At 26.4% G+C, this 27374-nt stretch overlaps 2 protein-coding genes across 6 annotated transcripts; one reads left to right on the forward strand and one right to left on the reverse strand.

The window, feature by feature from the left end:
• Nucleotides 1-2258: 2258 nt before the first annotated feature.
• Nucleotides 2259-12908, forward strand: LOC126902992 (protein transport protein Sec24D). Of its 3 annotated transcripts, none has more exons than XM_050680850.1 (18): nucleotides 2259-2511; nucleotides 2645-2749; nucleotides 2983-4632; nucleotides 4717-5450; nucleotides 5512-5691; nucleotides 6356-6551; nucleotides 7628-7743; nucleotides 7828-8031; nucleotides 8523-8729; nucleotides 9000-9126; nucleotides 9319-9479; nucleotides 9533-9712; nucleotides 9835-10036; nucleotides 10107-10301; nucleotides 10487-10690; nucleotides 10763-10956; nucleotides 11019-11173; nucleotides 12732-12908. In XM_050680850.1, exons 2-17 carry the CDS (start codon nucleotides 2647-2649, stop codon nucleotides 11157-11159), a joined length of 4794 nt encoding a protein of 1597 aa, XP_050536807.1. In that variant the 5' UTR covers nucleotides 2259-2511; nucleotides 2645-2646; the 3' UTR covers nucleotides 11160-11173; nucleotides 12732-12908. The 3 variants fall into 3 exon arrangements, with proteins under 3 accessions (XP_050536807.1, XP_050536806.1, XP_050536805.1); XM_050680849.1 differs by having other exon boundaries at nucleotides 2260-2511; nucleotides 2983-4445; nucleotides 4485-5450; XM_050680848.1 differs by having other exon boundaries at nucleotides 2261-2511; nucleotides 2983-5450.
• A 115-nt stretch (nucleotides 12909-13023) lies between these two features.
• On the reverse strand, nucleotides 13024-26370 carry LOC126902993 (ionotropic receptor 25a). Of its 3 annotated transcripts, none has more exons than XM_050680854.1 (15): nucleotides 26098-26370; nucleotides 24636-24755; nucleotides 22561-22767; nucleotides 22353-22483; nucleotides 21615-21890; nucleotides 21324-21524; nucleotides 21060-21242; nucleotides 20888-20987; nucleotides 20586-20760; nucleotides 20094-20277; nucleotides 19901-20022; nucleotides 19327-19474; nucleotides 19027-19196; nucleotides 18837-18958; nucleotides 13024-13387 (listed from the first exon to the last, which is right to left on the reverse strand). In XM_050680854.1, exons 1-15 carry the CDS (start codon nucleotides 26165-26167, stop codon nucleotides 13095-13097), a joined length of 2502 nt encoding a protein of 833 aa, XP_050536811.1. In that variant the 5' UTR covers nucleotides 26168-26370; the 3' UTR covers nucleotides 13024-13094. The 3 variants fall into 3 exon arrangements, with proteins under 3 accessions (XP_050536811.1, XP_050536809.1, XP_050536810.1); XM_050680852.1 differs by having other exon boundaries at nucleotides 22302-22483; nucleotides 26098-26369; XM_050680853.1 differs by having other exon boundaries at nucleotides 22302-22465; nucleotides 26098-26368.
• Between the last annotated feature and the right edge of the window lie 1004 nt (nucleotides 26371-27374).

Raw genomic sequence — 27374 nt, forward strand, 5'->3', positions numbered from 1 at the left:
GAAGAATCGGAAGCTGTATGAACAGTTATAGAAATGAATGTTGAAGGAAGAAGAGATAAAGGAAGACCAATAAACAGATAGAGGAATGCTATTGTATGTGATATGAGGACAGCTGATGTGATCGTAGATGATGTGGGAGATCGTATCAAGTAGAACTTTAAGATAAGGGTGGCCGATCCCAAGTAGTTGGGATAAAAGCGAGGAGAAGAAGAAGAAGACTAATATTTTAATGTATGGACGACGCTGCCGGTCGTCCAAAACCCGTTCATAAGATCGCAACTGAACCGTACCCGCATGCAAACGAATGGCACCTCGCTTATAATACATGTTTCAAAATATTGTTCAGTCGAGCTGTAGATCGTCCAAACACTGTTCGTGTGTGCGTGTGTAACCGCATATACTGAGGAAAACAACTTTAATGTCCGCACACGACAAATGTGTTTTAACTATTTTACTATTTAAAAATTTGCATTTTTAATAAAATAAAAGATTTTTTTTTAACATAAAATTAAACATGAGTTATTAATACATTTTATTATCACTGAAATTTATGTTTTATTCAAGTGTGTTATATAATAATAATTATTATTTATTTATTTTTAATAAAAAATGGTATTATTCATTCGTGTAATATTGAAATGAAGTAATTCAATTACTTAGTTTCATTTCAACGATACTATAATATCATATAATGAGGGTAGTTTAATGAATTCAATATAGTAGAAATAATATTAGAAATTTTAATAGGGATTGAGTTATAGGCTTCGATTTTAATTGTCTCAACATAATATTGACCGAATGACTTCTTTATGTATTTAAAACGTTGATGACAGTAGATTTAAATTATCGTCTTGCATTGTCATGAGCGAATACTTAGGATGTGGTTTTCATCAAAAAACTAAAATATCTTGATAATTAATTGTAAGAGATTCAGAGGTTCTAACGCCAACCAAAAAGGATTTTCCAAGTTTTGTTTGTTTTTTAAGTTTAATTGATAGTTTTTATTTTAACAACTGTAATTTTTAACGGAAAAGTCAATGTAAAGTTGGAGACAAATTCGGCAAAATTGGTTCTTCATTAGATAACTGTTTCTCATGATCCGTTGGCAATGAAACTGATTTTGAATTTTCCAAAATAAGTTTTTTCGGTTATCTAATTTACTTAATTGAGCTTTTCGCAAATAAAAATTGTTCTAGAAGCTATTATTTAATCAAAAAACTAATTTATCATTTTTCTTTTTTACATTGTTGTTTCAAAATTACTTGAAAAATCTGTTTATTAAATAAAATTTTATTTTAGTCAAAATTATTGAATTTATTGAATAAAATTTAATTTAAAAAAAAAGAACTTTTCAATTTCTGCTGATATGGTTAGGTTTTGTTATTGTAGAAACTATAGTTTCTACTATGACAATATTAAAACCAAAACGTTTTTTGCTTCTCATATAAAATTGGTAAAATGAGACTAAGACTATGAAGTTTTGCCACGTAGCCAACGATGTATTTAATGTATAATGTATGTTGATTATTACGTGTATTGTATACTGATAATTGTTTTCTAGTAAATAATTAATAATAATTATTTTATTTAAATAAAATATTTTTGATTTTAAATATATAACGCGCATGATCGTAGATGAAATATTTACTGGGGTTAATATAAAATAAATTTGTTTAATAACCATCTCAGATTTTTTTTTAATTTGCGAATTTAGAGTCACTTCTTTTTATAACGACACTGTTCTAGAATAAAAATATATCATTACTTATAAGAGTTCACAGTAATATAATTATGTTTATAATTTATTTTCAAAATAACGATAGGAATATTTAATATTTATGAAATGGATTTATACACATTTAAGTATTAAAAATAGTGATGAAAGAAAACTGATTTTAAATTTAAATATTTAATGGTATGCCGCGGTTTTAGTTTTTATCATTAACCATTGAGTTGTCGAGAACGTGGCCTCCACAACGCTCGCGCATTTGTGTCACTCAAGTTCATAGACGTGGAAATGTAGATGGCGCATTAGGTAATCTATTGAAGTCGTTGTGTTATATGCATCATACATATGTGCGAGAGAGCACGATTCCTAAATAAATTTTCCATGAGATTATTAACGCATATAACAAGCATTGTAAGAACTTAGAAACTCCTTGGATAAAAAATGCTAGCTTCTGTTTCTCCCGCACAACTATTGGCTTCAATCTTTTAGGTGTAAAAATAATGTAATGTGCGGTCAACAGATTATACGTCTATAGTTGAGCTGTGTACTTAAAATCTTGAAATGATAAGGTTTTTGACGTGGCACTAATTACATAGATATTGTTTCTTGGCATTATATACTAGTCGTCAGTTACAAACTGACGACATGTACGTATACATAAGTTCTAGATTATGTGTACTGTTATGGCCTAAATTATTTTATTTCCACGTATATAGTGGTTGATTAATTAGTTGATTCAGAATTTACAGTATTTTAATATATTTTTTTGCACTCAGGTTTTGGTAAGTGCATTTTATAAAAATATGTATTAAAATATTACAATTAATGTATAGAATAAGTATTGACATTCTTTTCCTATTGTTAATTGTGTATAAAAATATTGAAAATTCATTCGAGTTATAATTTTGTATTTAGAAATGAATTCGCAATTTGTGCCTGATCAGTTTCAACAACAGTTTAACATGCCATCTTCATCTGAACAACAGCATAATAGTCAGCACCATCAATTATCATTAAATGGTTAGTAAAGTTCATTAATAAAAAAGTAGTTTTTAGTTAAAATTAGTTTTATAGTGATAATTTTTATTTTCTTGACAATCTTAAGTTTTTATCTACATAGTTTAAGTCCATTTGATATGTTTTTATGATTAAATAAATATTTTTTTCTATTTAATTTCTATAATTCTTAATTAATATTACTTAGTATTTTAATTATTCAAAGAGCTAACAATAATTTATTATTTATCAATTAGAGCAAATACCTGTACCCGATAGAAATGATAGTCAACAAGGTTCAAGAACATTTATGAATGGAACACAAAGTTATTGTAATCAAAATACCTCCTCATTTTTTAAATTAAACGAATCAAGTACAAGCATTCCAAATGATATGCAGTCCTTACAACAAAATATGAACCATTTAAGTTGTAGAACTGAACTTTCTGAAAACCATCAAATAGAGCAATCATCAGCTTTTTCATCTCAACCTTCAAAATCTTTTACATTAAATCAGAATGAGGTACAATCTAATACTGAAAGATTTCCACAGACACCTAATACTTTATATCAAAATGGCTCTCCAATAAACGTTTTCTCACAACAAACCAATGTTACTCAATTTTTAAAATCCACTAGCGATGCCTTAAATAGATCATCTCCTTCAAATAACTTATTGAATGGATCTGAGCACTTAAAAACAATTTCTAATGAATTGGAGTCAAATAAGCAACAAGAAATTTCATCAAATCAAGCAAATGCTTTGGATAATACAAGTTTTTCCCAGCAGTCAAATCATAAAGTAGACCGGTCAAACAATTCATCTTTTAGTTCGGAATTAACTCAATTTCAGTCAAATGCTTATCAAAATACTGAATTACCAACTCAAGATTCTAATAGTGAGCACCGGCGACCAAGTTCTTCTCTTAATGAACAGCCAATTTCATATCCAGGTTTAACACTTTTATCGAATAATGGTGAGCAACAAGTAATTTCACCACAATCAGGCCAACCAGTACAATCTAGAATAATTCCAAGTCAATCGGGAATCCTTCCTATGCCGAATCTTACTACACAACAACTTGGATTTTCTTCGCAACCTGTTCAGTTTCAACAAAACTCTGGGGTTTCCCAACAGTCTGTTTTAACGCCCAACTGTTTAAATGCTCAAAATTCTAATAAACAAGGATTTTTACCACAGCATGATGGTCCTTCTGTTGTTCAACAGTCAGGATTTACTCCTCAACCAAAATCAGTTTCACAACAACCAGGATTTCTTCCACAACCAAATTCTATGCCCCAACAACCAGGGTTTTCACCACAACCAAGTTCTACACCACAACAACATCCAGGATTTCCTTCACAGTCAAATTCTGTATCACAACAATTGAGTTTACCTCCACAGTTGAATTCTATGTCCCAACAACCAGGTTTCCCATCACAATCAAAATTAACACCACAACAACCAGGATTCCCTCCGCAGCCAAATTCTACACCACAACAACATTCAGGATTTCCTCCACAACCAAACTCTATGTCTCAACAACCAGGTTTTCCCTTACAGCCTAGTTCTGTGTCCCAACAACCAGGGTTTCCATCCCAACAGCCAAGATTTCCTCCACAATCAGGAATTCCATCACTACAACAGTCAGGGTTTCCGCCACAGCATAATTCTGCAGATTCACAACAGGGTTTCCCACTACAACCAAAAGTAATGCCACAACAACCAGGGTTTCCACCACAATCAAATTCTATGCTCCAACAACCAGGGTTTCCACTACAACCAAGTTCTACACCACAACAACATCCAGGATTTCCTCCACAACCAAATTCTATGCTCCAACAACCAGGGTTTCCACCACAACCAAGTTCTACACCACAACAACATCCAGGATTTCCTCCACAACCTAGTTCTACACCACAAAAATATCCAGGATTTCCTCCACAACCGAGTTCTACACCACAACAACATCCAGGATTTCCTCCACAACCTAGTTCTACACCACAAAAACATCCAGGATTTCCTCCACAACCGAGTTCTATACCACAACAACATCCAGGATTTCCTTTACAGTCTAATTCAGTAATGCAACAACCAGGATTTCCTCCACAGCCAAGTACTGCATTACAAAATCAGCCTGGATTTCCTCCTAAGTCAAGTTCAGTTTTACAACAACCAGGATATCCACCAATTTCTGCTTCTCAAAATTCAAGCACAATATCTCAGTCTAGTGTATCTCAACAACAGTATGGATTCCCACCTCAACCTAATGTGGCTGTACAACAACAAGGATTTGGATTACAAACTAATCTCAATCAATCAACTCCCAATTTTCCACCCCAACCAATTATAAATTCACCAAGCTCTAGTATTCCTCCAGTAAATAATTCCCAACAACCTGGTTTTCCACCAATGCCTAATATAAATTCACAACAATCAGGATTTCAATTACAAACGAACACTGCTTCTCAACTTCCAGGATTTCCTCCTCAATTAAGCTCTCAACAACCTGGATATTTACAACAACAAGTTTTTCCTAGTCAGTCATTACCATCTCAACAATCAGACTATCAACAACCGGGATTTCCTCCAACTCAGGGTAGTTATCCTCCTCAACAACAAAATTATCTTTCACAACAGCCAGGTTATCCACAAAGTACCCCAGCTTATATGGGACAACCAGCACCAAATAGAAGATTAGATCCAGATCAAATGCCAAGTCCAGTAAATTGATTCTAGAAATTATTTTTTCTATAGTACTTGATCTAATTGTAATTTTTTATAGGTTCAAGTTATGGAAGATGATCAACAAAGCAAAGGTGGTTGGTTTTTAACCAACCAAAGAGGCCTGGTTCCTCCTTTAGTGACAACAGACTTTACGTTTCAAGATGGGGGTAATGCTTCACCTAGACTTATTAGATCAACTATGTATTGTGTGCCTACAACAACTGATATTATGAAACAGGTATTAAATAAGATAATTGTGTTAATATTATTGATTTAATATTCAAAAGAAACAGTGTTACTTATATTATATTGGGTTGGAAGTAAATCTATGTTTTTAAGAATTCTTCCACAACATTTTTTTAATATTGCTGTATTTTTATAAGTATGCTAAAATATTACACAACAATATCAATAAATATATGAAAATAAACAATTTATATTGATATTGCAGTATATTATCATATATTTTAATTATTAATTTAAGTAATGTTATTATTTTGCTTTTTTTATTTTAGAATAATAATAATAATTTTTAAATTATCTAATAAATAGCAATCATATTAACAAAAAATTAAAACTGCTATTTGATAGAAAAAATTGACTTAATAATAAATATTAATAAAATGTTTGTAAAAAAAATCTGTAAGAACTTGGAGAGTAAAATCATCAATTTATGAATATAACTTTGATTCTATAAATATTGAATTAATTCACATGTAATGTATTTAAAATTTCAAAATAATTGTCTGACTAATTGTTATATCGATTTTGTGGAAGAACTCTTTGTATTATTAAATATTTAGATCAAATAGAATTATTTTTTTTGACAATTTTGTTGATTTAGTTGTATGAAATTTGAGCACGAAATTCATTAAGTTAATTTTTTTTTATTTTATATTTAGACTTCTGTTCCATTTGGATTAGTTATTAGTCCATTAGCTAAAACAAAATCAGATGAGTATCCTCCTCCTATTATAAATACAGGAGATATAGGTCCAGTCAGGTGTAAAAGATGTAAAGCTTATATGAGTCCATTTATGCAGTTTATTGATGGGGGAAAGCATTTTGTTTGTCTTTTATGTAAAGCATCTACAGAAGGTAATATTCAATAAAACTTGCACCCTAAAATTATACTTAAGTTTTATTTTATAGATGATTCATTTAAAAATATTTCTTACAAAAAATAAAATTAGCTTATAAAATAGAAAATTATTTAATTAAGAAAATGAAGTAATTAGTATGTTAAAATATAGACTGGAGGTGAAGCATGCATAACTGCTGCTATTTTTATCATTAGTTATTTCTTAGCTGCACTCTTCCTCCCATTTTGGTACAAAGCTGTAAATATCTTTCAAAGTCCAATAGTTGATATCAACCAATCATTTTCTTAATTAGATTATTTTCATAGGCTAGATTAATACATATGTTGGCATTTAAAAAAATAAAGTTAATGTATAAGAGATGGACCTATTAATTTTATAACAGATTAATTGAAATACATATATAACCAACAAAATCTAGAAAAAAGATGTTCAAAAAACTTATTATTTTAAGAGAAATAATATAAAAGGTGTTCAGTAAGTAAGGAAACAGGCCAATTGTTACAAACAATGAGAACAACAGTAACCTGTTTCTTTACTTACTGAACACTTGTATATATATATATAGTTCATAAAATAAAAAATTATCTATATAAAAAAATGACTGGTTCAATTGTTCACAACTTTTGGACCAGTACTTTAGAAATTATGACAATTTAAAAATATAGACTAGTGGAGAGGAACTGGTATGACAATATTTGTCAATAAAATTTTCGCTCTTCTCCCTCCTATGTATAAAAATATTAATAACCTAAAGTACTAGTTAAAAAGATGTTATCGATAAGTCAATTTTTCAATTAAATTATTCTAATATACTTAATAAATAAGTTAGTAAATATATATGTTTTCATTAAAAAAAATTAAGTTAGCACCCTTATAAGGTATAAAGAATGAATTAAAAATGTTATTAATAACTGATTAATCAGAATATATATGAAATTAAAAAATACCAAAAATAATTTTCTTAGGATAATTATTATTTTAAAATCAAGTGGCAAGGGTTAAATAAATAACTTTTTAAATTCTAAATGTAAGTTTTTGAAATACTCGGCTGACATTTTATTCTAATAATAGTTCCAGTTGAATATTTTCAACATTTGGATCATACTGGTCAACGCCTTGATCGCGCTGAGAGACCTGAACTATGCTTTGGTTCTTATGAATTTGTTGTTCCCAAAGAATATTGTAGGGTATGTATATAATTTTATTTTAACGTAAAGTTTTTAATTAATAAAAGCTATATTAATTTTTCTACTAAAATATTTATATTTTAGAAAGAAGTACAACCAAAACCACCAGCATATGTGTTTGTAATAGATGTGTCCTACAATAATATGAAGTCTGGACTAGTAAGATTGATTTGTGCATTTATGAAAGAATTACTTACACAATTACCAACTGAGCTAGGAGATGAAAAAAGCAAAATACGTGTTGGTTTCATTACATATGACACAAATGTTCATTTCTATAATATAAAGGTAATATTTAATTAAAAATAATAATAAATTTCAAAGTGAAATTATATTTTCATGTTTTACATTAAACTATAATTTAAGTGCTTAAAATTAGAAGTAATAAATTTAATTTATTTCTTAGTATTTTCAATGATTTAATTATGCGGGGAATAAGAACTGGCATGAATTTTGTGTTTTGTTACTTAGTCAAAATAATTGCAATTTAATGCAAATTATTTATTAATACAGTACATTTTATCCTTATAATACTTAAATTTTCTTTGCATGATGCAAATTTGATCCAGTTAAAAAATATTTACATTGATGTGTCAAAATAATAATTATTTTATTTTAGTAAAACATTAAATGAATTTATGATATTTTTTTATGTTGTATATTATACAAATATTTTTATTTTTATTTTATATTATGTCTGTTTAAAAGTTCCAAATGATACTACTGTTTTATTTAATTAAATTTTATACATTTTTATTTTATTGTTTTTAAAATTTTAGGAAACACTTGCTGTCCCTCAGATGATGGTTGTTGGTGATACTTCTGAAATGTTTATGCCTTTATTGGATGGATTTTTATGTGATCCTGAAAAGTCTTCACATGTCATTGATGCTTTAATGGAACAAATACCAGTGCAGTTCAATGAAACACGTACAACAGATACTATGCTTTATCCTGCTATTAAAGCTGGAGTAGAAGCATTAAAGGTTAGGCTAGTGAATTCAATAATCATTTATTTTGAATAATAATAATTTATTGTGATTAATTATAAGTAATAATTGGTCATTTTACTGATGAATATTAAAAGAAAAAATTGGAAATTGTTATATTTTTTTCTTAAAAACTTCTTTTATTCTTTTCAATTTTGATCAAGGATAATTGCAAATAAGAAAATAAGTTGAAATACTTAATTGTTCTACTTGCTTTATTAAACATTCTCAGCATTTAAAGGGTTTATTTTATTTTTTACTTTAAAGAATGCAGATTGTTGTGGTAAATTGTTTGTATTCCATTCATCTTTGCCAATTGCTGAAGGACCTGGTAAACTTAAAAATAGGGAAGATCGTAAATTGCTTGCCACTGATAAAGAAAAATCAATTTTGAGTAAGTAAAATTATAATAGCAATTTTTAAATATAAGGATGGTATAGCGTCCTAGTTTTTTTACTTTTGTCTTATGCTCAATTATAAAACAAATTATAACAGTCACAATACTTATGATTATTATAATAATATTATGTTTTTGTAATTATTTTATCATTATAAAATGATAATAATTAATTTTTGTTTAATTTAGATCCACAAACTAACATTTATAATGAACTGGGGGAAGAATGTGTTCAAGCTGGTTGTAGTGTAGACCTCTTTATCACTAACAACTCTTACATTGATTTAGCTACAGTTGGTCAAGTGTCAAGAATAAGTGGTGGTGAAATATATAAATATACATATTTTCAAGTAAGCTTAGATTTTAATGATGTTAGAATTTAGTATTAACTAGTATTTTATAGGCTGAATATGATGGTCAACGCTTCTTATCTGACTTAAAACGTAACATTAGCCGTCCTACTGTATTTGATGCTGTTATGCGTGTAAGAACATCTACTGGAGTTCGTCCAACAGATTTTTATGGTCATTTTTATATGTCTAATACCACTGATGTAGAGCTAGCAGCTATTGACTGTGATAAAGTAAGAATTATTTTTAAATTATAATTTTCTGTATAAATCTTAGTATTTTTTACAATTTGTTCATTTTTTCTTAACCTTATTAATATATTAGGTGTAATAATCTTCGTATTTTATTTATTTAGGCTATTGCTATTGAAGTAAAACACGATGATAAACTTGAAGAACAAGATGGTGTTCTTATTCAAACTGCTATGTTATATACATCATGTAGTGGACAAAGACGAGTTCGTATATTAAATGTGGCCTTGCGCTCTAGTGGACAAATGGGAGAATTATATCGTAGTTGTGATTTAGATACAATCATGAATTTCTTTGGAAAACAAGGTAAATTTTTATTTTTAATTTATATTTTTTAGAATGGGAAAGTTGATTTCAATTAATTCTCAATATTTAGTTATGTATAAGATTTTGGAAAGTTCAGGACGCCAAGTAAAAGATGCAATTATTAATAAGACTGCTCAAATATTAGCTACTTATAGAAAACATTGTGCATCTCCTTCCTCTGCTGGTCAACTTATTTTGCCGGAGTGTATGAAACTTATGCCTCTTTATTTAAATTGCTTAATAAAGAGTGATGCAATGTCTGGTGGTAAGGAATGATTTTACATTTACTCCTATATATTTAATGAGAATGTTAATATTTATTTTATTAATAGTAAATAGATAATAATTCTATCTATGTACTATTTATTTGTTTTAAACACTAAATTATAGTATTTAAAATTTAATTTTTGATTATCTATGTTTATTATCAATTGTTTATAAACAATATAGGTCCTGATATGACTGTAGATGACCGTTGGTACAATATGCATTTAGTGATAACTGCTGATATACCTACAACATTAGGCTATTTTTATCCTCGTTTAATTCCATTACATACACTTGAAAATGAAACTAATTTAGATGATGTATCCATACCTAGTCAATTACGATGTTCTATTGAGAAATTTGCTAAGGAAGGAGCATATATTCTAGGTATATATTAAAAAAAAACCTTATTCGTTTTCACAATGACATAATTTGTTGAAATGATTTATATTTTTGTAGAAAATGGTGTTTATATGTTCTTATGGCTGGGTATGAATTTAAGTCAAACTTTTTTGTCTGATGTATTTGGAGTACACAATATTTCGCAAATTAATACTGAACGTTCAGATGTACCTGTTATGGATAATCCATTAAATAAAGCTATAAGGGAAATTATATCTAAAATTCAACAGGAACGAAGTCATACAATGAGAGTATGTAATATATATATATATATATTTTAATTAAAGAAGAATTTAATTTTTTTTTTCTTTAGTTATCTATCTTAAAACAAAATGACAAAATTGAAACAGTTATGAGACATTTCTTAGTTGAAGACCATGGTATTGATAACAGCCCATCTTATGTAGAATTTCTGTGTCATATGCATAAAGAAATACGTAATTTATTAAGTTAGCAAATGCAAAACTGGTAAGTAATAATGAAGATGATAGAATAGTTACTAAATCATTGAAATGATTATTTAAAAAAATTAAATCATTATAATAATAAAATGAATTATATAGATGGATCCTTCCAGGGATAAAAACCCTTATTTATAATTTTCTTAAATAGGAACGTACATTATTAACTTCATTATGTGATAGAAAAAAAAATTTACAAACAACTGTGTTCTTACAATTTTTTTTATCTGATCAACTGTTTGTGTTTTACACTTTATTTAAAGATTTGGATGTCAAGTAAAAATTCATCATTGATTTAGTTTTATTATATCAGTAGCAGTGCAATCGGTATTATTGCTGCTACAGTGGCGGCTATAGTCAGTTATAATAGCCCATAAATTATTTATCATGATAGTTATAAAAAAAAATTGTTCACATAGTTTACCTTAATGAGAGATATCAATAATATATTGTCATTATTGAAATAGATTATTGCTGCCACCGGTACTATAAAACTAAATCAATGATGAATTTTTACTTCTAAACCTTTAAATTATGTGTAAAACGCAAACAGTTAATAAGATAAAAAAATTGTATAAACAAAGTTATTAGTAAAGTTTTTTTAATTAAAAATAGGTGTTCCAATTAAAGAAATTTATAAATAAGGATTTTTATCCCTGAAGAGATGAAAAAAATAGATTTAAATACATATTATTGAAGAGTTATTTAACCAAATATTTTTCTTTTTACAAAATTTTCAATAATTTCTGAGAAGATGAGTGTCTTACCAGATTTTGAACACTTTCTATATATGTGAATTATACATGTATGCGTTCAAATTTTTAAACATAACCTTTTAAAATATATTAATTGCCAAGTAATAATCAAATCATCAATTGTATGGTTAATAAATAAATGCGCATAATTCATTTGTTTTGTCTATTTATGCATACAATTTTTTAAATAATTTATCATTAAATATAAAAATGAATGCGATTTGAGGAAGTGGAAGTTAAGTATAAGGGTGGCTAACCCCAAGTAGTTGTGATTAAGGTGAGGAAAAAGAAGAAGATCATTAAATATAAAAGTAAATTGAATAAGTCAGTAAAAATAACAAGGTAGTTGTCCATTTTTCTAAAATTTTCAGAAAAGTTATAAAACAATGTTTTTAGTGAAAGTTATTAAATAGATTTATATTAAAACATTATATCTTTAATACAAATTGTTAAAGTTTTTCATTAATAGCAAAAAATGTGAGTAATTTATTTTTAAATTAAAACCAGTTTTTTGGAAATTTTTTAAAACTATATATTCAATAAATTCAATAATTTTGATTAAAATATTTTTAATATCTTGTTAATTTGAGTAGTTTGAAAGTATTCACATAAAAAAGTCTCATTATACCTGATTTTATAAAAAAACTAGTAGATGCCTTGTTATTGCACTAAATTTTTGAATTTTTACTAATTTAACAAATACTATAGTACTATTATAGATTACTATAAAAAATGAACTTTTAGGTGCTATATTATTTATTACAATAAATTTTATTTAATTTTTATTATATATTTTTTTGTCAATTGTAGGTGATTGATGGGATCATTAAAGGAAAGAAACAATACAATTACTGAAAATACTTATTCTTCATTTAGCTTATGATGCACAATTATTATTGTTGTTATAGTAATCATGTAACAGATGTAAACACAGTTTTAAAATATCTGTTGTTATTACTTTTATTATATTATTATTTTTAAATTTTACCATTATTTTATGTTAATTTATCACCACTTGCCACCTTTTTCTTGGGTGTTCTATTGAAATTTATAGGAGAATGTGTGTCAGTGTACATGTATGTATATGTGTTATAAAGATATCTATAGAGTTTATTAAATAACTGAATTTTTCATTTAAATTATAACTTAATATATTAGATTAATAAATAAGTCTTAATTATTAAAATTTTGCCTGCGAAAGAATAATGCATTGTTTATACGTTTAGTTGTGGAATCTAGTTTTATCCTAGATGCCCAATGTTTTTGTTCCTCAGCTTTATTCCTTCCAACTGCCATAAGTAACTCGTGTCCATACATTAACTGTTCTTTATGGTATTTTTTATCATCTAATTTGAGTAGATTACCTTCTGTTATTTTTGCTCTTTTGTGTTTGAAATAAATGACTTCAAATGCTAATGTGATTAATGCAATCATTAATCCAACAAGTGTAGCTATAAACACTCCACCTAAGAAATTTTAATTTTCATAAGTTTTAAATATCTAACCTTAATACTATAAAATAACATTAGTAATAATCGAGAATGACCTACACTCTTGCTAAAATCACTTAGTTAAAATTATTTTTCTTATTATGAATATAAAAGAAATTTTCTATAATTTTATAAGTTATTACGTCACAAATTCGAAGGTGGATCGTTTGTAATTTTTTATTATATCTGCTTATTTATTTTTATTGCGCAAAAAATTGCACGAATGAACCTTTTTTTAACAGCCGTGTCAACAACTCATTATTTTTGGCGCTGACCGCTAGATAAGGCGACAAGAGAGAATAAATATAATTAAAATCGAATTGTTTATCGGTACTGTTCCTCTCAAAGTCTGGCCGTTATTGATTTGAAATTGCCGTTAGATCGGTGCTGGCTCTTAATCTTCCTTCTGTCATTGACCGTGCTAGAGTTCACATATTTCCTGTTTTTTTGTGAATATTATTTTTTCAATGATTGAGTAGAGGCGGCAACGCCGAACGGCCAGATCTTTTCGAAGAAACATCCAGATTATTGCATGGGTCTCTTCAGAGACCTGGTATCGTTTTTTTTTTTATTATTTATTTTATTTTATTTCATTTTTATTTTATTATAAGTTAAATTAATTTTATTTATGTGTGGAGAGCACGCGTTTCTTCTGCTAGCCAACACTAAGGAGCGAGTTTTCAAACCGCTCTTGGTGTTTTTCATTAATTTCCTATTAACATTAATGGATGTGTTTCAATACCGTCCGTGATGATTGCTATATTATTTGATTTTGTTTTAGTATTTTATTTTATTTTTGTTGCCTTTCTCTATAGACATAGTTTTTGATACATTCGTATTTTTTTCCACGTTTAACTTAATTTTCTTTTTTAAAAATTAAATTTCCTTATTAATTTTTACTGTAATTTTTATTTTAGCGTGTATTTTATCACTATTCCTTAATCTAAACACCAGCTACGGTATATTTTATATATCAACCACTTACAACTTCAATCATCATAGTTGTGGTTAATAAACCACGAGGTGTTATAATCATTTATATATATAACCACATATTAACTTAAATTAAACTATTAATAATTAACTTAAAATTAAATTCCACCTATGGTCCAGTAATCATATCTGATTTGTGTGACATCTCGCCTAGGTGGTTGTGACCCTTGCTACTATAGCTTGGCGTTATGCAAGTAACAAACCACGTTATTGTTGCAGGGCGATAAAAAGTCCACTTGCTAAGTTTTTTAAGTCAATTAAATTTTCCTTTTCTCAAGTTTCCAGTTTTTCACAATTTTTAATCAAATTTTGGTACATCCAATTTAATTTCTTCTCTTCTTAAATAATATTTTTCTATAACTACAAAATTATTAATTATTCCTTTTTTTTTTTTTGAGGGGGGNNGGGGGGGGGGGGCTATGGTAGAAACGGGATTGCTTAACACCTTAAAACGTCTTTGAATTATACCTATGAAAGGACGTCAAATTAATACTGCCACGGTGTTCCAAAACGTTTATACTCTACTTTTTATGTGCAATGCATAAAGAAATATCTACAAATAATATACTACTTCGAAAAACTCTAGTTCAATTAATTTCTGTTATTTCACAAAGTAGCGTTTTTAGATTTTTATCACTGAGAGACAAATATAACAAACATGTAAAATACTTCCTCCTCTCTTGTATGTTAAACATATCATTATTTTCGTCGTAGAGGAACTTGGCTACTATTCTCCCCTTGAACACGTTCATGTCGATGACGTTTTGTTATAATTTTTTTTTAAATTACGCTTATGCTCCATTTTATTAAAATTTCATATCAGGGTTCATAAGCATTATTGATTGCAATTATACGTTTAGTTGTTTTGGAGAAGTTTAAACAGCGTACGTCAGCACTTTCTTTAAAATTTGCAAGATAGATATCTCAAAGAATGTAAGTGTCCAGCGTCTCTTTATTTTCTAATGACCACCAAGGTAATTCGATAAAATTGCTCGAATTTATTGAAATCGAAATTGGAATTGGAGTCAAGATCGGAATTTCGATATCGGTCCTGCATTTAAACAGTACACTTATCTATTAAAATAAATATTATTATACATTATACACATTTACGCACCATGCAAATAGTTCAGATAAAATTCTTCAGTGTAAATAATAGTATTATTGTTGATCAAACTGTAATAACCACGAGATTACCTTCTTTGGTCAGTATTCTGTTTATCTTGTATTTGTATGCCGTAATGCTAAAATTGTTTTTGTCATCGTCCTGGTGTAGTTCCGGCAACTGCTGCCATAGTTGTAGTCTGAGCAAGTTTGTTCTTTATCGTTTCACTATAAAGTCTTATTATTTTAATAATTCTATTCTACGTTTTTATTTTAGCCAATAAATTAATTATTGAGATAAAATTAATTTGTCACGAAACATTTAAATAAATATTAAACTTTTAATTCTGTTAGAACGAATAAAACCGCGAGTGTTTTTATTAAGGAGCGAAATCGCTATCGCCTCTTCATTGGTACAACCGTTTTTGGTAATTTTAACACTATTACTATAGTTGTCTATTTACCAAATTGGTGCCGTGAGAATTGAAATTTTATTTGCCAAAGTTCTCCATAGGCGGTTGCGTGACCGCCGATGTCTTCAAGATTCTTTGTAAAAAACGTTGTCATCCATCAAAAGGTTGTCTTTTTAATTTAGTTGTTAAATTGTTGTCAGAATATAAGAGTTTTAGTATTTGTTCGTGTCCTGCACCATACCGCATCAGTGACGGGCACATAAAATAAATTGTTCCTTTTTCCGGTGTACATTTTTATAATAGTGTTCCATTGTTGCCTTTCATATTCATTCTTGTGAATGTACGTTAAATAGCATTTCCTAGTCGATATCACGCGCACTGTAGTACTATCCTAATTGTAAGATAGTACGTTGTGTTGCCTACCAAACTCCTGAATGTTAGGTAATCTTGTATGGTCTTAAATATTTATTATTACTATTATTTACTCTAGAAATGTTTCCAAATTTTAGTTTCCATATTTATTTAACATTAAACATTTTCAAAATTAATTCTACAGTATGTATTGATTTTGTTTATTAACTTTTGTTTTAAACAAATAATGGGTTTAATAAAGGTTTATTAAAAAATAAAACAATATTTTTTTCTATAAGTCATAAATAAAAAATTTACAATCTTATTAAAACAACAGACAATTTTTTTTATAAAGATTACAAAAACAAATTAATTTTGTTCAGCGCTTAATTAGAAATTGATATAATTAATAAAAAATTTATGCAAAAGCTTAAAATTTCATAAAAATTATTGATAACTAACATAAATTATAATAACAAATTTTTTTAAATAATCAAAAAAATCAATTTTATGTATTTTTTGACTATTAAAAAGAAGTTAATTATAATTATATCATGTTGATTATATTTTAAATATCTAAAAATATATATGAGATTTTTAAGTATACCAAAGTGTACAACAAGAATCTTTGTTAAAAACACATGTTTAATAAACAAAATCAATATATACAACATACTATATTATATATTTTAATACATAATACCAATGTAAATTATTTTAAAAAGCTTTTTAAAGAAATATACATTTTTTTCGTATTTTTTTAATTATGTAATTTTACGTTTTTACAAATTTAAATATCTCATAAACTTAATATAATAGATAAAATATAATGACAGATTTAGAATCTGTGGAAAAAATTAGTTTAAACTAATATATTTGCATTAATATTACAAAATACATGTCCGCTAGTTTTGTTTTATGAATCAATAAGAAATTAATTTTTAAGTTGACACAATGAAATTTTAATATTACAAAAAACATTGTTTTGATATTTTTTTTATACTCTAATTTATTAAATTTGAGTATTTTTAATTTTAAAGAGATATACAGAGTGTTCAGTAAGTAAGAAAATAGGTCAGTTGTTACAAACAATGAGAATATTAGAAACTTGTTTACTTATTTACTGAACACTATATATTAAAACTTAAATCTCAACGGTTTACATACAATTTATAATTGTATCATTTTTATTGGTTACTACGTTAAACGGTCAATTTTATAAAAAAAAATGTATAAAAATATTTATTTTAGACAATTTAATTTATTACAATGTTTATTCTGTGGAATTTTTTCTATTTGTAATATTTAAAAAAGATATACATAAAAAACTAAATTTTAACACTTTTTCGTTAATTACCTACCTTTTTAAGTTACGTAAAGAGTTTTTTCTAAAACATTCAAATTTTACCAAATTTGTTTATTTTCTATTATCGCAAATCGTGATTTTAAAATCACAATGTATTATGTTTTGCATTCTTACAACTGTCGTTGATCATTAAATTTATTTAATTACTTCATTTTTTTTTTGCAAATTTTCGCTTTTAATGACTATAATTATGTCTAGTCATATCAAGATTATTATGGTTTTTTTAGTATACCACAATATTATTATGATTCGTGTACGATTTAAAACTGTGTTCTGAAGTAGTAGATAAACAATAAAACACTTATGTGATTTTAGTACGTTATGTTGGATAAAATAAAACAGAGTGATAACTGTGAACTATTTAATTGAAAGTGTGTGTTGAAACATTTTATACTAAAACATGAGTAGAACGCGTATGGTTATTAAAATTTATTATGTCATGTTACAATTAATATAATGTTGTTTTAAAACATTTTTATTAGTTGTTATTTAAAACTAAAAGTTTTAGTTAATTTTTATAATTTTATTTGTTATATATAAACGTTTGGTAAGTACTTTCTATATCAATAATTCTTAGGCTTTTTATATAAAAAATAGAATTGATTTATCATTGTGACTATTTTTGAAATATCCATACGTAAAATCAAAATCGGTTAAATGAAATATGAGTAATCAAAATCGAAATATGAATATCAATTTTAAGCTCTGGTTCATAGTACAAATATTTTATTTTTCTTTAAAATTCTATAAAAACAAATTTCACGATATCTCAATGAATTAAATTAATTAAAGTTTGTAAGAATAAGTTTTAAAACTTATCTTAAAATTCATTTAATATCAAACTGGTTTTGGGTAAATTTCAGTGACTTGCTAAGGATTTCTTTTTTTAAGAAGAGGAGGGTCATTAAAAATTTTTAATAACTCATTCCAAATAATATCTTAAACACAGAAATATTTTTGGACAAAACTTTCTCCAGTCGAGGCCGTTGATTTCACTACTATTAATAAGGCCTACCTGAATCATTTTCTTATGTATCCTTACACATTAAATCCGATTATTTTTATAGTATTTTAACTCTTCGAGTTTTTAGTAATTTTATTCGATCGTTATTTGAATGATTCGTTTTATTCGATTTTTAGTATGAAAAATTAAATAAAAAATTTTATTATACGATAATTTTGTCATAAAATAATTTACCTAAACTTTCTAATGTTATTCCTTCGCTATCATCAGCATTAGGACACATACTTAACTTTGATGAATTCCAATATTTAGCATTCAAAGACTCAAAAAATCTGTCTTTCTGTAAATCTAATATCCTAGTAAATAAGCCAACACATTAATATTTTGTATTACTTGAAATTTAAATTGATAATTATTGTGTTACTTTCTGCTAATTTCTTCTTGTATAAGACTGCCCTGTTGAACAGCAATAGAATAAGGTCGTTCAGCAAATATTTCTCCCACTTCTGTGAGATTACAATTATTGTAGACTTCATGTTTGATGTCTGATGAATCATGTATGAAAGCAAATTCCCCTTGTTCGTTATCTAATACCTAATTAAATATGTAATAGTTACCTTTTTGTAAAATTTTAAATTACTGAATGAAATTTTAGTATATAAACAATAATATTTATTGTTTATGTGCCTTAAATAGAAATAATTATTGTTTCTATTTATCTAACCATTTGATATCCGATGGTTCTATTTGGTACGGTCCCTGTTCTTTCAATAGCTGCTAAAATTTGGCCATATTCTTCTTTAATAGGATAATCCCACACTCTGAATTCATGTCGCTTTTCTTTTTGATTCAATGCCAATTCTTTCCATACACTGAATATTTGACAATCAATATTATTTATTATAAAAAACGAGATTGTCTATTTTTAAGAAAAATGGTAATTATTAATATTTTTGTTGAGTATAATATACCTAATTTTGATTATTAAAATCGTATCTCTGATAAGCTTATCGTAATTATTTAAAAAATCTATTGTAATGGAACAAGGAACACCTTAAATGGAAAATTATTTAGATAAATAAAATTTTAATTTCTATAAGATTGACTTTAAGTGTTAATCAACCTAACTAACATTTAAAAAAGTTTATACTACATTAATTTGTTAAAAAATATGTTCTATTATTTATATAAGTAATATATTAAAAAATATCTCTTATTACTAAAATTAAAGACCTTAAATGAAATATAATACTTTTAATTTATTTATAGCTGACAGTATGATTATGATTTATAATTACTTGTACAAAATGTCTTCTGCTTTTTTCATATTTTTGAAATGGAAATGTGCAGGACTGCCTTCGACTACTGAATAATTAATTCTTGATTGCCGAGCTAATTGTTGCAATGACTGAACTGGTGTCTTGAGAAAAAAAAGCAAAATAGTAAATTTATGTGTGATTTCTTTTAATGATATAATTCTTAATTTAGTACCTGCATCCGTTCTACTGTTAAAAAAGCAGCTAAATTGGCAGTGAATGTTGCTAACATGAGTACAACAAATACCCAATATGCAGCAACCAATACACGACCACTGATAGCTTTTGGGGTTTCACCTCCACCTTGAGGCGTAAAAGATGTTAAAGCAAACCAAAAACTTTCAACTAGTGTGAAATTTCTAAAAAAAAATGTTTAAAAAATTATTTTGAAGGGTTTGTAGCAACCATCAATTAAGTCGAACTTTTTTCAGAAAATAATTAACTGTTAATTTTGAATGAATATGATTTTTCTACGTAATTCAGTACAACAACGAGTTCTATATTTCTATTATTTGTAGAAATATTTCATTGGGAAAAAACATTTTAACATTGCTTTTAATGACAATTTTTTGATAAAATTGCATTTGATAAAAATGGACTAATCTGATTGTTAACCAAGTTCTTCAATTTTACTAACGTAAATTACATGTATACAAATTAATATTACCTAAACTGTTCATATTTTGGCTTATTGTTCTGAGCGCTGTAAGGAGAATACTTATCTAGTATCCAAATCATAAATGCTGTCATCGTAAGAGCCCCAACTATACTAAGCCATACTTCAGGTTTAAGTACTGTCATAAATTTGAACAAAGAAGTTTTTCTAGTAGGTTTTCTAATGACTGTAACACAATTTTAATAAAATAAAGGCAGTAACATTAGTTCGTAGACGATGAAAGATTTTAGAAATGTCAACAGAATTTATATATAATTTTAATGCTTGTATGAATTGGTTCATATAATACTTACCGATTGATATTCCGGTTTGTTCAAAGTAAGGAGCGATGAAGTCGATAACTTCTTCTCGTTCAGAAGTCATGGCTAATGCTGCTACTACTATGTCTAATTCCTATGATTATATCTTATAATTAGATACTTAAAATAGTAATAAGAACTTATTTATGTAAGAAAAAAATATTACTCCTTCAATTAGTCCTTTGACTAGACCATTCCACGATTTGTTAACCCTATTTGGAATACCAATGTCCTTTTTTATTATTAATTCATATTTGAAATTCATTTCTTTTGATAGTTTTTCTATTAAATCAATACAATAGCCTTTCCATTTTCCATCAGTTTCATCCAGAAAAGTCCAAGGAATAGACTTGGGTGATCATTATAAAACGAATAAATAATACTATTACCACGAAGAAATAATTATTATTTTATTATAAGAAATATATACTTGTGCTGTTCCTATTCTGAAAAAACGTTGTCTAATTACTCTGTCCAAAGCTTCATTTTCCATTTTTAAACCATTTTCTGCTGTCCATGACCCCAGTTGTTTTGGTGAGCCGTCTGCAGCAATTTTGTAAATTTCCGCAACATCGTCGTACGTAATTGAACTTGTGTCGACATTGTAACGTAGATGATTTGTGAAATTATACTGTATCATAAATAATATAGATTTGTTAAAAAATGGAGATCATGTAAAATACATAATGTATGAAATGGAATAACTACAAATAATACTTACAATAGATATTGTATTGAGTAGTGATATTCGTTTTTGAGCGATTTCATCGGATGAACGAATATTACATTTGAAATACAGTTGATTGTTAGGTAAATTTGTTACAATGTGTCGGACAAATTTCAATAAATTATCAGCTTTTGACGTTATATTAATATATCCATCTTCCCATGATTTTATCTTGATAAGTGTTACTGATGTATTAACTCGCATTATGCTTGTTGTTTTGGTAACAATTATCCATGAGTCGTCGTGTTTAATTAAATTTTCATTTCTTGCCTGTTCATAAAATGAATCTTTATTTTACAGAAATGTTTTTCTGGGGGGAAATTGGAATTTCACTATTGCAGTTAATATGAGAGCTATTTTTAAAAAGAGGAGTTTTCTAATTTTGGAAAGACATTGCTCCTATGCCCCCTTGTATTTACGTCTTATATCTACGATTTAGTATATGATCATCATTTATATCATAATTTTAGTCGTGTATTAATATGATAATATACAATACAAATTTATAATTATTGGCAACACGATTAACTCTACGAAAAAAAATTTAATTGAAAAGTTAATTTTACAGCGTTTTTTGTGAATAAAGAAATTTACAAGTACATTAACAGAGCATTTTTAGAATTGACATTGAATTTTTTTCTTTTTTGAACAACCATTAATACCTATATTTTTTTAGCTTACCGTTTTTAAATAGTTTTCTATATTTCCCCCCACTAAAGCAACGAATCTTACACCAATTTTAGTGTTCTTGATTTGGTCAATTTCTTTATCAGTTAGTTTCGAAAAAACTATTGCCCTTAGTGAAGATACACCAGATGTCAAGTAGATGATAGCTTCGTCGGCATCTAGAAGTTCATTAACAACTGTTATCGTTGAAATGTATTCATTAAAACATGTACACTATGTGAATAATATTTAAGGCTCATGTCACTCTAATTACCTGCTTGGTTTGTAAAAATAAATGTGATCTCTTTTGTGAAGTTCATCCATTTGACGTAAGATTCAATTAGTTTAATGACTGATCGCATACTAGAGAAATCTGTTTGGAAGTATGGAAATCCGTTTGCATTGCTGGAATTCCTGCATGTCACGCAATGAGGGTGAAGTATATCGACTACGCATAATGTGTCATTAAATGATTTACAAACTGTAAAAGTAGATTAAACACATTTGTCGTTAACACATTGTTAGTATACAAGTTTTCAGTAAAGCATTGACAATGCAATATTGAATTATTAAAAGTAAATAATCCATTGTAATCCGTATGCTTATACAATGTATAACCTGAACAGTGTCCACAAGGTTTTGATATATTTAGTAACTTTTGTTCTAGTAAATATTTTGTTATTTTTAATTTTTAATTATTTAAACAGTTGGACTACATTAAGAGCATTTTTAAAAATTATTTGTCTATAATAAGAAAAAAAAAATTTTTTTTGCGAAATTTTAAAATGTCTAAATATTGTTTAGCTATATTCTTGCAAAATATTTTGATGTTTTGATAAAAAATTTAGGATTAGTACTTATTGAGTTACAAGCATTCAAATGCATAGAATGAGAATGCAACGCAAGCGGAGTATAAGTATATCACTACTAACTGTCAACATACTCACTCTATGTATTTAATTGTTTGTAACTCAATATTTACTTGTTCTTAAGTTGTTATCGACTCACGAAAATTTTTTGTAAGAAAACATCTCAAAAACAACTACTTTGAAATTTTTAAAAAATTATAATTTTTATAGTTTATTTTATTTGAAACAAATAATAAAAAATAGGCTTTTAACGTAGTCATTTAACTGTAAACAATTGTTTAAAAAAGTATTAATATTGTAATAATAATTATTTTTATATGATAAATCTTTACTCAAGAAAAATATTGTCAGATTTTTATCATTTAAATATTTTGAAAATTTACCAAAATTATCTGTAATTCTTTGTTAAAATATAAATATTAAAAAAAGAAAAACAGAATGATATGCATTATTTATTGCACTCTATCATATAATATATATTATTATCTAATATTTTAATGATTTAAGTTTAAAGTTAAGTTAAATTACTAGTAACATTACTATTTGATGAGTAAAACATACTTTTTAGTACTAACCACACTAATTAAATTAAGCTCTAGCAATAGTTATTACTGAGTTAACAATAATTTAATGAAAATTTGCACTTAAAAATTAGTATTATTCCTATAAATTTAAAGGCCTAGTGCAATAAATTATACACTTTGGCATGTATAGGAATATTAAATAATTTTTCTGACAGAACTTTGGCTGGGGTCATACTTTAAATACCTCAAAATGATTATTAATAAAGTGGTATCTAGAGAATAATATTCAAGTGAGAAGTTGAATTTTGGCGGCCATTGAAAGTTTATATAATTGTATATCATGTCTTTCTAAAGTAATCTCTCGGGAGAAGTTTCAAGCACATTAAACGAGAAGTGGTTTAACACGATAATTTCGGAATATAAATATTTGATTTAAAGATAAATATTAGTAATGAATTAAAAATTTTTATTAGTGTGAATATAAATAGAATTTTAAAACGAGTAATCTGAGGCCAAATTTCTTAAATTGTTTGAATTTTTTCAGCGAAAAGAAAACGTACGTGTAATCATATAAGCGGTGTTTGAATAAAATATAATTTTTTCGATAATTTACTAATAACTGTAATATATCTTTTAATTTTAAGGATTATATGATATATTACTGTAGTATCAATAAGCAGTTTCTTTTTACAGTATGATCGACGGCAAGAAAAGTGCAATATTCTATATTTTTAAGAGTTGAGTATGTTTATTTTTCTATTTTTCTTTGTCAATTCAAAAAGAAGATTATACACTATTTTTTTGAAAGTAAATTGTATTACGTTAAAATCTTAAGGAACCATTTTTTACACTTTTATCCAATGAAAAATTTTTAACTTTAAATGAATTTATAAAAAGTATATTTAATTTCTAGTTTTTGTGTAATATGAACTTAAACGTTTGCAGCAAATCCTTACACTTTCCAATAACATTAAACGGCGAATCAATTATAATTGGTCTCAATGAAATATCATAATTTTTTGATGAATTCAGCAAAATTTGATAGTTGGAATCACTTTCGTTTTGAGTTAATACACCTAAAAAAGAAATACAGTAAAGTATTTATCTGATTCCTTGGTCAGGAATTGAATTTAAGGAATCTATTTGGAAGTTAAATATTTCCAAAAAGTTTGTTATAGCCCATTTAACACCAAGTTAATCCACTCATTATATACTCAAATCTAAATTAACATATTACTTAAAAAATTATATGATAAAATTAAATTGTAAGATTAATAGTAAATTTATGATTATTATTTATGTATTCTAGAAACACTATTACCAATTTTTAAAAATTGTTACATAAACTTGGTAATTATGGATATAAAACAAGTAATTAATTTTGTATTCATATATATTTTATAAAAAAGTTCTTTTTTTTGAAAACAGTCCTTATCGACAAAATTTAAAATGTTTTAATGATTTACATATATTTGCAAATATTTTAGCTTTGATGCGAAGTTGAGAAGGTATTGGTTTTGTGAAGCTATGTGTATTTTTTATGACTGTCTATCAGGGGTTGAAAAAATTGAGATTTTTAGGAGGTTTTAAAGAGGTTGATAAAATAAAAAAATAAGAGGTTTAAGTTTTATTAGGGTTTTTTAAACTTATCTTTTTTAAGGGAGACGATTCTAAACGGATTCTAGTTTAAAAAAAAATTAGTTATTTATTATTATTTTTTTTAAGGTAGGTTTTATAACTACCTTATATCATAAATTATTTCGTACTTCACTTATTATTTTATAGTAAATGTTTTACAAAGGCGGTAAGAGAAATTGATAATATGTTAAAAAAAAAAAAACATTTATGTAAACTATAACTTTTTCAGTTTAAATTAGGTATCTAATCCTATTTTTGAAGTAGAATTTACTAATTTTTAGCATTTTTCCATACCGAACTGTATCATAAAATTTATAATTATTGAACTAAGTATTATATTTAGATTTTGTAATGAAAATTGGTTTGATTATTTTCGATATAAGAATATAACTGAATTATTCATTGACAGTTTAATTCTTATTTGACTTAAATTTTAAGTAGTTCTTGACATCGACACGAACTAAAAATAATGTAATTATACTTTTTTGTTAGTTAAACAATTTTTAAATTATTTATAAACTTTTTTTTTGTTAAACAAAAAAAAAAAATAGAATTGAGTTAAGTCATTTTTTCTAAAAGGTAATTTAATAGTTCTAAATAGAACTATTAAATATTAAATATTTAATAGTTCTAAATAGAACTATTAAATATTAAATATTTATTAAACATCAATATCAATTAAAAAAATATTTTTGAATTAATTAATAGTTTCCAATATTATTTTAATAATAAAATATGTATTAAAACACTACTTATAATGTGTAATATACTCAATCTTACCAATATTGTAAGTTTCGCCCTTGGCAAAAATGATTATACAGCTAAATAAAATTAAAATGGAACTATACATTATGCCTTCACAAATGCCACCTCAAAAATGAAAATATGTAGTTTATCTAACTCAGTTCATAAAACGCAGTTGCTATATGTTTGCCATATTAAGTATCCAATTATCTATAATTGGACTATAAAAATAGCATCAAAATAATATTACCCTACTTATTTTGAATATGCCAATCGTACTCCATAAACTATTCATTAACTAGGAAAAATGTATAAATAATATAGGTTTTTGATTGTCGATAGTTGTTTAAATACATGCACATTTGTGATTACCATTGTAGCAATAATTACAAGGGTATTTTTTTTTAGACTGACATTGTTGTTATAACAGAATACAACTTTTTCTCGTACAAACTTAAGGTGTAGAAAAAAATGTTATTATAAAGTTTCTCAATTGAGTAGTTTTTAATAATTTTATTGAATAATTGTTATAGATGTTGCTAGATTAAAGTATTTTCAAAGGTTATTTAATTTCTCCATTCAAAATTTATGTGGCAATTTGTTTAAAACAAACAACTTTCCTAAAAAAGAAAAATTAATATTTTTCGCTTAAATAATTTTTAATACGATATATTATATAGTATTATACTTTTTAAAAATATTTATTTGTTTGATGCTAAATCTTAATAAACCAGGACCATGAATTAAATACTTAAAATTTTAGCAAATCAATAAAGTTAAAATATAACCACTTCTAAATATAATTTTAAATTATAGTAATATTAAGTTATAGTTATTGCTATTCACTTCTTCTCTCACTTTTTTGAGTATCTTTTTGGTAAAAATAATTTATTTTGTATATATAAATATACATATTACACATAAAAAGTATTTATACAACAATAAATTTTCCAATATTTGAAGGCAAAGGATATATAGAGATGGAAATTAAGAAGTTATAAAACTTATAAGTCATAGTATGACAATTTGGGAAAATGTAAAAGATAAGAGTATAAAAGATGAGGCATCGGTATCTAAAAACCAGTTTGGATTTATGCCTAGTAAGTCAACAATGGAGCCATTATTTTGTGTGAGACAACAAGTATAGGGGAAAGAAGAAAAAGCTATTTATGGTAATTATAGATTTTGAGAAAGCGTATTATAAATCACCGAGAGAGGTTTTAAAGTGGGTATTAATGAGAAAAGGAGACCCAAAAAGGTATATTAATGATAGACTCTATTAAATAGAGGATATGTATGATCTCACTTGTACC

The sequence above is a fragment of the Daktulosphaira vitifoliae genome, unplaced genomic scaffold, assembly GCF_025091365.1.
Source record: "Daktulosphaira vitifoliae isolate Bord-2020 unplaced genomic scaffold, ASM2509136v1 Scaffold_3, whole genome shotgun sequence".
Classification (NCBI taxonomy): Eukaryota; Metazoa; Arthropoda; class Insecta; order Hemiptera; family Phylloxeridae; genus Daktulosphaira; species Daktulosphaira vitifoliae.